Source organism: Hippopotamus amphibius, chromosome 3, assembly GCF_030028045.1.
Source record: "Hippopotamus amphibius kiboko isolate mHipAmp2 chromosome 3, mHipAmp2.hap2, whole genome shotgun sequence".
NCBI lineage: Eukaryota > Metazoa > Chordata > Mammalia > Artiodactyla > Hippopotamidae > Hippopotamus > Hippopotamus amphibius.
Window position 1 is genome coordinate 93,809,303 of NC_080188.1, and position 10,412 is coordinate 93,819,714.

General features: G+C 37.8%; 1 protein-coding gene across 1 annotated transcript; it reads left to right on the forward strand.

The window, feature by feature from the left end:
* Nucleotides 1-547: 547 nt before the first annotated feature.
* Nucleotides 548-9,184, forward strand: NPY5R (neuropeptide Y receptor Y5). Its single transcript, XM_057728332.1, has 2 exons — nucleotides 548-592; nucleotides 7,517-9,184. The coding sequence occupies exon 2, from the start codon at nucleotides 7,526-7,528 to the stop codon at nucleotides 8,864-8,866; it is 1,341 nt and encodes a 446-aa protein (XP_057584315.1). The 5' UTR covers nucleotides 548-592; nucleotides 7,517-7,525; the 3' UTR covers nucleotides 8,867-9,184.
* The last annotated feature ends 1,228 nt before the right edge of the window (nucleotides 9,185-10,412 follow it).

Below are 10,412 nucleotides of genomic sequence, written 5' to 3' on the forward strand. Positions count from 1 at the left end.
ATCATCCATCTAGGGCCTTTCATATCTTAGGCACTTGCAGTCTGTAATTACTTGCCTGGAACCTTGATTTAATCTCCCAGAATATTCCTCACAGAATGCCTTGTATCAGTTATCTTATCCTGCCAGAGCCTGGCAAAGCACCTAGCATATTAGATGTTTAATAAATGCTAGTTGAGTGAATAAAGGAACAACTAACTTTCCTTAGCTTTTCATTAACGGAAGGCGCGTCCCCTTTAAAATTACGTGTAAATTAGTGTTTTATAGGGAAAGAGAGAATTGTTCCTCTCAGTTTTTCCTGTGTCCAGTGAATATTCAGGATGGCATTTCCTTCGTCTGCTTACTAATGAGGCAGTGTTTTTTTTTATAATTTAATGAGTTCAATATTTTATGTGCATATATTATGAAAGTATTAGCGACCAACTGTGCAATCTGATGTACATGTTTTTCATTTAAGTAAAAAAATGTTATAAATATTTTTTGCCTTTTCAGTTTTATGTTGCTGTGTGATAGCCTTTATCAGTGAAGGTATTTATGGACATACCTCAGAGATATTGCAGGTTCGGTTCCAGACCACTGCAATAAAGAGAGTCACGTGAGTTTTTTGGTTTTCCAGTGCATGTAAAAGTTATGTTTATACTATACTGTGGTCTATTAAGCGTTCAATAATATTATGTCTAATAAAACCATGTACATACCTTAATTAAAATTCCTTTATTGCTAAAAAATGCTAACGACCATTTGAGCCTTCATTGAGTTGTCATCTTTTTGCTGGTGAAGGGTCTTGCCTCCATGATGATGGCTGCCGACTGAGCAGGGTGGTTGTTACTGAAGGTTGGGGTGGCTGTGGCAATTTCTTAACATAAGACAGCAATGAAATTTGCCGCCTTAATTGTGCCTTTCAGAAATAATTTCTTTGTCGCATGCAGTGCTGTTTTATAGCATTTTATCCATAGCAGAACTCCTTTCAAAATTGGAGTCGGTCTTCTCAAACCCTGCTCTGTTTTATCAACCAAGTTTTAAGTCATATTCTAAATCTTTGTTGTCATTTCAACAATCTTCGCAGCATCTTCACTAGGAGAAGATTTCATCTCAAGAAACCACTTTCTTTGCACATCCGTAAGAAGCATCTCCTCACCCATTAAAGTTTTGTCAGGAGATGATGGCAATTCAGTCAGTTCTTCAGGCTCCACTTCCAATTCTAGTTCTCTTTCTATTTCCACCACACTTGTAGTTACTTGCTCCACTGAAGGCTTGACCCCTCCTAGTCATCCATGATGGTTGAAATCAACTTCTTCCAAATTCCTGTTCCTGGTGATATGTTGACCTGTTCTTATGAATCACAAATATTCTTAATGGTGTCTAGAATGGTGAATCCTTTCCAGAAGTTCTTCAATTGACTTTGCCCAGAGCCATCAGAGGAATCACTGTCTGTGGCAGCTATAGCATTACAAAAATGTGTTTCGTAAGTAATAAAACTTGAAAGTCAAAATGACTCCGTGATCCATGGGCTACAGAATGGATGTTGTGTTAGCAGGCAAGAAAACAACATTAATTTCATTGTACATCTCCATCAGAGCTCTTGGGTGAGCAGGTGCATTGTCAATGAACAGTAATATTTTGAACGGAATCTTTTTCCGAGCAGTAGATCTCAACAGTGGGCTTAAAATATTCAGTAAACCATGTCGTCAATACATGTGATGTTATCCAGGTTTTGTTTTTTCATATATAAAGCACAGGAAGAGTAGCATGAGCATAATTCTTGAGGGCCCTAGGATTTTTAGAATGGTAAATGGGCATTGGCTCCACTTCAAGTCACCAGCTACATTAGCCCCAATAAGAGACGCCTGACAGCCTGTCCTTTGAAGCTTTGAAGCCAAGGCATTGACGTCTCCTCTCTAGCAATGAAAGTCCTGGAAGGCATCTTCTTCCAATATAAGACTGTTTTGTCTGCATTGGAAATCTGTTGTTTAGTGTAGCCACCCTCATGAATGATCTTAGCTAGATCTTCTGGGTAACTTGCTGCAGCTTCTGTATCAGCACTGGCTGCTTCACCTTGCACTTTTAGCTTATAGAGACAGCTTCTTTTCTTAAATTTCATGAATCCACCTCTGTTAACTTCAGACTTTTCTTCTGCAGCGTCCTCACCTCTCTCAGCCTTCAGAGAATTGAAGAGAGTTAGGGCCTTCCTCTGGATTAGAGTTTGGCTTAAGGTAATGTTGTTGCTATTTTGATCTTTTATCCAGACCACTAAAAATTCCTCTGTATCAGCAATAAGGCTGTTAGTCTTTCTTAACATTCACATGTTAACTGGAGTAGCACTTCTAATTTCCTTCAAGAACTTTTGCTCTGCATTCACAACTTGGCTACCTGTGTGGCACGAGAGCGCTAGCTTTCAGCCTGTCTTGCCTTTCCACAGGCCTTCTTTACTAAGCTTAATCATTTCTAACTTTTGATTTAAAGGGAGAGACATGAAACTCTTCCTTTCAGTTGAACACTTAGAGGCCATTCATTGTAGGGTTAACGATTGGTCTAAAAGCATCAGGACAAAACTTAAAATAGCATAGTTAAAGATTTGAGTACAATGCAATTAGCAGGAAACTTGGATATAACATTTTAGAATAACTAGTATTATGATTGATAACATATCAGGACATATCAGATGTCAAGAAGACTGATTAAAAGGAACTTTTAAACAAATGTAAGTTTCTGATAGCCTTTAGATAATATCACTGGACTGGGTAATAAATGACAGAACTAAATGGGAAACCTGATTATTTCATCCAGATCAATGGGAATTAATTACATGTATTGAATGAACTGGTAAATATGATTTATAACTTTATGACTTTGGGAAATATACAGGCTTTAATCCTTGTTTTTTGGAAAAACCTTTTCTCTTATATTGTGACCTAAAACAAGTTGATAAAGTATGCCTTTGTAAACAAAGGCAAAACATTTATCTTTTTCTCTTAACCTGATCCTGCAAGAATTTGGAGTCTGCAGCTGTCTCTCCTGTGGACTTGATATTTTATTGCAGCTGGATTACAACTAGTTATACTAGTCATTGTTTTAATTTGTTCTTTGTTTCCAAATTTTGTGTGCTTTGTGTCTCCCTGTTGCACTATGACTTTGTCAATGTCACTAGCTGTGTTACTTATATCCTATCTATTTTATGATTATTGTCTCTTGCAGCACCCAGTGTGTAACCAGGCTTCCAACAAAACTTATATTACTAAACATCTTAAGGAAATAGATCACATTTATAACATAACATAATTGTAATAATGTGATTCTAGGTATGGGAAGAAGCAACAAGGGAAAATGTCTCCTGGATCGCAATTAGACAGAGGATCTAGAGAATCTTTAATTATGAGTAGGGCCTAATCCAAAAATTAGCACCTGGAGTGGTGTGTCAAGAATTTTCACCTGTCCTGGGATGAGACTCCCAGCACTGTGGGACAAAATTTGATCATGAAATGTCTCCCAAATATTGGTCAAATTCATGACCAAGAGGAGAGGATCAGTCATCGGCAGCTGCAGCCCTCCATCGTGAGCTGGTGAGCCCTGAGAAAACTCAGGAAAGAGAATACCTGCCATCTAGCAGCCATCAGACTGCAGCCACTCCCGGTGGTAAGCCCTAAGGAAACTCAGGATGTGAAAATACAGGATACAGGCCCCAGATAGCTGTGGTACATAATCAAAAAAGATTTCAGTGAGCCCAGACTCTTGCATCTTTCCATGCATAGAAAAATGCTAAATCCTTAACTTGAGGTGTGGCCTCCTGGGCTTGAAGCTCTCAAAATTCCTAATAACTCTCAGCTTTTAGGTTGTGAATATTTTTAAGTCTACAGGTAGAAAGTAGACACTCCCAGAAAGGTCCATCTGATGGAACAGTTAGAACATTGCTACCTCTTTTTCCATAAGATTGTGGAGTGGACATTGACAGTGGGGAATTGTAACAGGGAAGTGCTAAATTGGACTCCATGTTGGATCTGTTTCTTTGACTTTAACCTTTGATTTCCGTTGCTTTTGTTATAATCATACATGATGGCCTGCCTCAGAGAACCCTGCCCACCTTTGAATGGCTGCAGAAAAGAAGTTAACACATCCCCTCCCCAAGGCTGGTCATTCCAGGAGATGTTTTGCAAGACTGATAGCCCTTTTACTTTACTTCCTCGCACCTCTCCCTCTATTCTCCCTTTTTACTTTACTTCCTCACTGCCTCTTTCTCTCTCTGTGATTCTATACAACAAAGGGGCATCCAGACCCCGATAAGATGGTTTTTTGGAGACACTAGTCTGCCTTCTTCTTGGTCTACTGGCTTTCCAAATAAAACTGTATTCCTTGCCTCAAAAAAAAAAAAAAAAATTGTCCTAATTTCAATATATTGTGTCTCAGGGAATAGGGAGGCCCGAGGAGAGGGAGAGTGATGGGGGAATGGCTGGCCAGTGGAGCAGTCCGAACACACACAACATTTATGGATTAAGTTGTCATCTTATATGGGGAAGTTTATGGAACCCCAAACTACTACAGTAGTACATCAGAGATCACTGATCACAGATCAACAGAATAAATAAAAAATAATGAAAAATTTGAAATATTGAGAGAATCACCAAAGTGTGACAGAGGAACATGAAGTGAGCAAATGCTGTTGGAAAAGTGGCACTAACAGATTTGCTCTATGCAGAGTTACCACAAATCTTCAATTTGTGAAAAATGCAATAAGTGAAATAAAGTGAAGCATTATGAAATGAGGCCTGCTTGTAATTTAAAATTGTGAAGTGGTAAATTATCACAATTATCTATGTAGGTACTCTTCATTGCATTTTGGGGCCATTTGAAACCTTGTCTACTTTCAGTGGTTCTAATATATGTATATATGTACAGACATACACACACACATGCATATGCATATATACACATATGGTTATACTTTATCCTGAATTTGCCCATATTCCCAGGAAGATTCATTTCTGTTTTTTAAAGCTGGAAAAATTAAACTACTTTTCTAAAATGATTAAGTAACAGATATTTACTTAGCATCCACTACAACATACTCTATTAAGCATCATTAAAATCATGAACATAATTAAGACATTTTTCCTTTTCTCCATCAGAGTCTAACAGAGAGAACTGAGCATGCATTAGAGGTGCTCTGAGTTTTAGACTCAAAACCACATTCTCTCTATTACCACCAATTGTGCTGCATATCCTCTTCAAATTTGGAACAGTAATACTCTCAGGGAGTGTCATTCTACAGTTACTTGCCCAAGAAAGGAAAAGGCCATTATAGAACTAATGGCCCAGTTCCTCTCTTGTCCTTGCCTTGGTCATAGGGGAGGCAATCAGTAACTATTGATATATAGCAAAAAAGGATTGTTTCCAAAAAGTGAGTCCAAAGAATAACTAAGAAGGATCACGGTAACAAACAGCTTTTACAGAGTACGAGTGTAAATAGGATTATGAACAAGTGAGATGGAGTCCCGGGGCCATCAGAACTCAGGAAACGGCCAGTCTGGGCTTCTCTGAGTAGAAGCTCACTGACCTACCCAGGGGAATGGCAGCAAGGCCATTGACTGGGAATATGATGAGTGGGATGATTCATTAAATCTTGTGAATCGCTTTTCTTTAACTTGAGGCAACATCAATATAAATTGTTCGTTAGGGCCTAAGAATAAATGTATAAGATCCTGAGCTTTTGAATTCATTTATCTTTAAAGAGATGTATTGATAACTAGCTTTCAGAAATTCAGTCAATATAGAATTGGTTATAGAAGTTGTGAAAAACATAAACATTTAAAATTTTCTCATAGCACAGCAACGCTTTTGTCATCCTATTTGAAAACTGCTGTATATAAACTTAAAGTTATTTACGATGAGTGTGTGTACACAGTAAGATTTTCTATTTGGAAATTTATTGGACCAGGACCTACACGTCCCTTATAAATTGAAGATAATAGTGTTTATTATTAACTTAAATCTATATGTATTTTTTATAGTTTTAAGTATAATTACCCAACTGTAGATCTAGAAAGAGGTTGATAAGCATATACTGATATGTAGTGAAAATGCTTTTTTAAGATATATACGTGTGTGTGTATATATATATATATATATATATATATCAGGATCTCTGATAGCTGTATATATATGTATATATATATATATCAGGATCTCTATAACAAAGTATACTCATCAGAATTAATAAACTATTGCAGTCCTGAGTATTCTGTAGGATATTCTTGTTTTAAAACAAATGGAAGTGCTTGCTTTTTTGAAGGGGAGAAGGCATTCCTTTTGCTCCTTTTTGATATATTACAGGCAATTGTATACTTCATCAGGCAATACTGTCAAATCTCTAATATGTAGCAGTGAATAAGTAATATCACTATGGTATTAAAATTACATTATTAATTTCCTTGAGGTGAAAAAACTTACTATGGGTTATTATGTTAGTATCACTTCTACATTTAACTTTATGCTGTGATAGTTTCCTTAAACAATATGAATTTATTCAATCTTTTTAAAGCTGAAATCTCTTTTCAATTTTTAAATTAAAAAATAAACAAGTAAGTTTTGTTTTTAAAAACACCATCAGCCAGCTGGTCAGTGGTTTAATTCATGATAATCTTCACGTCCCAGAGGACTGAAAAGTGATCACGAGATGATTTTACCATCCAGAATTGTATTACAGAGCCAACAGCATGTGAGAAACATTTATTGAGTGCCTACTCTATACATGTAGGTCCTGGGATAGTGTTTCTACACTTGAGAAGCTCAAATTTGAAGACTTCATGAACCAGATATATTTAGGATATTAAACTTTTGTTTGAATTTTTCATTTTCCCACATATATTTATTTAACACTTGCCATGGTGAAGTTACTGTGCCATGTTTTATGGTAGATACCACGGGGAGTAAAGCACAGTTTCTGCTTTTCCATTGCTTATGCATGGATAAGGTATACCAGTTTCTATTATAACTGCAGTGCAAAGCAAATTGTGTCATGTAGCATCAGACAGCTATAAACAGAAATATGTGGGGGTTCCAAAAAGAGATCACATCCAGTTGAATAGACCAAGGAATACTTTAGGGAAGGTGGCTTTTAAGTTTGACCTTCATTGATGTAGGAGAGGAAGGAATGTTTAAGGTAAGGTTATATGACTACAAGTATCAGGTAGCTTGACTAGAGAACAGTATAAGTTAGATATCCACATTTGCCTTTTCCTTCCCTTACATTATTTCTACATAAATTTAAAAAACAAGTTCTGCTACTTTAACATGAGTCAACACACCATAGAAATGATGATAGATTTAAACTTCCTGTAATTGTTATTGGCTGATATTTGCACTGCATTTGGTGCCAGTTAAAGACTTCACCAGAGTTTCTTCGTAAATTAATAGGGTAATGGGAGCACATGGTAAAATGTTGTTTCCTTCTCAATGGATTGATTTATAGTAGTCATGGAATTTTTTTTTTTCAAGCTGCTAACTAACATCTTTTTATTCTAAGCAGGAGAATAACATGGATTCAGAGCTCAAGGATGATTATAACAAGACACTTGCCGCTGAGAACAATACTACTGCCACTCAGAATTCTGATTTCCCAGTCTGGGATGACTATAAAAGCAGCGTGGACGACTTGCAGTACTTTCTGATTGGACTCTATACTTTCGTAAGTCTTCTTGGTTTTATGGGGAATCTACTTATTTTAATGGCTCTCATGAGAAAGCGAAATCAGAAGACGACAGTGAACTTCCTCATAGGGAACCTGGCCTTCTCTGATATCTTGGTTGTTCTGTTTTGCTCACCTTTCACACTGACCTCTGTCTTGCTGGATCAGTGGATGTTCGGCAGAGTCATGTGTCACGTCATGCCTTTCCTTCAGTGTGTGACAGTTCTGGTTTCCACTTTAATTTTAATATCAATCGCCATTGTCAGGTACCATATGATAAAGCATCCTGTATCTAATCATTTAACAGCAAACCATGGCTATTTCCTGATCGCCACTGTCTGGACCCTGGGCTTTGCGATGTGTTCTCCCCTCCCAGTGTTTCACAGCCTTGTGGAACTCCAGGAGACGTTTGGTTCAGCGTTGCTCAGCAGCAGGTATTTGTGTGTTGAGTCATGGCCATCCGACGCATACCGGATTGCTTTCACTATCTCCCTGTTGCTCGTTCAGTATATTCTGCCCTTAGTTTGTCTAACTGTAAGTCATACCAGCGTCTGCAGGAGCATAAGCTGTGGACTGTCCAACCAAGAAAACCAACTGGAAGAAAATGAGATGATCAACTTAACTCTGCATCCTTCCAAAAAGAGTGGGCCTCAGGGGAGGCTCCCCAGCCGCCGGAAATGGAGCTATTCTTTTCTCCGAAAGCACAGAAGGAGGTACAGCAAGAAGACGGCGTGCGTGCTGCCAGCTCCAGCCAGACCTCCTCCAGAGAACCGCTCAAGAAGGCTTCCAGAACACTTGGGCCCAGGGAAAAGTCAGCCCCCTTCATCCAGGAAGTTTATACCAGGGGTCCCCACCTGCTTTGAGGTGAAACCGGAAGAAAACTCAGATGTTCATGAGATGAGAGTAAACCGTTCTATCATGAGATTAAAAAAAAGATCTCGAAGTGTGTTCTACAGACTGACCATCTTGATACTAGTGTTTGCGGTGAGTTGGATGCCTCTGCACCTTTTCCACGTGGTGACCGATTTTAACGATAACCTGATTTCAAATAGGCATTTCAAGTTGGTGTATTGCATCTGTCACTTGCTAGGCATGATGTCCTGTTGTCTTAATCCAATTCTATATGGATTTCTTAATAATGGGATCAAAGCTGACTTAAGGTCCCTTATACACTGTCTTCATATGTCATAGGTCTCAGTGTTTACCAAGGCAAGAACAAGTGTAGGGATCCTCTAAAATACGTTCACAGTAACTATGTGTGTATAATCAACAAATTTTGTTAACATGTGGAGTTTAATTTATGTGTAAGAGCTCTGGATCTGGACATCAGTTCCTAATATATGGAAAATAATTTTAACGTGTTATAATATGGTAAATTCATTTAGTTGTATAAAGTTATTGTCAATCCAATCTGTAATTTCATTTTAAAGAGCAGTTATATTACCTTCCATTTCAACTTGTAAACCAATGAATTGTAAGTTCTTGTTTAAAATAAAAGTTATATTTAACCATCTCAGTATTTTTTGTTCAAAATTATAAGCAAAAATATTCTTCCTAAGACATTTAATTTCAAGTGTGAGGAATATCTATTAATCTTCATATTCACTTCACAGATTTCTCCATATTTAGTTTCTGAAAATACAGAAAACTTTAAGTATGTCCAGCAAACCATAACTAAATAACAGATATATATCCAAGTCATAAAGTTAATTGTCAACACTGGGTACAGTTTTGGAACCTCTACAGGAGAGTTTTTATTTCCTATTATTGATGATTGGTCAAATTGTCAATTTAGTCCCCATTATCCTAGTAATACACAGTTAATTTATCAAATAAAATTAGGTTTTAAATCTTTTCTACACTTATACCATGACATTAACACTATCAAATAAAGATTGTTTTATATACATTCCCCCCCCTCGAGTCCCCCCCACCCTCCCCGCCCCAGTCCTCTAAGGCATCTTCCATCCTCGAGTTGGACTCCCTTTGTTATACAACTTCCCACTGACTGACTATTTTACAGTTGGTAGTATATATATGTCTGTGCTACTCTCGCTTCGTCTCAGCTTCCCCTTCACCCCCTGCCCCCCAAATGCGAAATAGAAGTGGTGTCTGTATTTCCAAGTATTAAATAATTTTAAAGAATACTTGAAGTGTCTACATGGGAAAGAAAAGTTTAGTTAATTTTTTTGGCCAAGATATAGAATGATTAATATACTGTAAGCTATTTCAGTACTGAGGTCTCATATGCTATCTTACTAAATTGAGGTCAGTCCTTTCAGTTGGAGCTTTTTGTTTGTTTTAGCCAGTTTTTTATAGACCGGAGTCCCTGAAAGTAATGAATATTTTCACATGAGGCTCAGATGTGAAATCACTGATTTAACCATGTATTGATTCCTCTTCGTAAGGGAAAAGAACTAAGCAAAACAAGAAACTGTTTAAGTTTTCAAATAGCAGGTAACTCTGGTCATTGTTTAGTCATTTGAAGGTCCAGACTCTATGGGGTTTTTTTCCCCAGACCCCTCCTCCTTCCCTGGATGATGCCTTTGAGTAGGGGAAGCAGAATATGGCACTGGTCCCCACATGCCCTCTGCTGACTCCCGCCCAGCTCCAGTTGAGAGGTAACCGTCTTGTCTGGTCTGTGGTCTTGGGTCCTTTGGCCTCTGGCTGTGTTGTAGAATGTATGGCCTGTTCTCAGCAGGATCTGGGCCTGAGGGTCCAGCCCCAGCATCCCCAC

What these genes read in the sequence shown, in the direction of transcription:
- NPY5R (XM_057728332.1), top strand. Translation starts at nt 7,526, where the DNA reads ATGGATTCAGAGCTCAAGGATGATTATAACAAGACACTTGCCGCTGAG.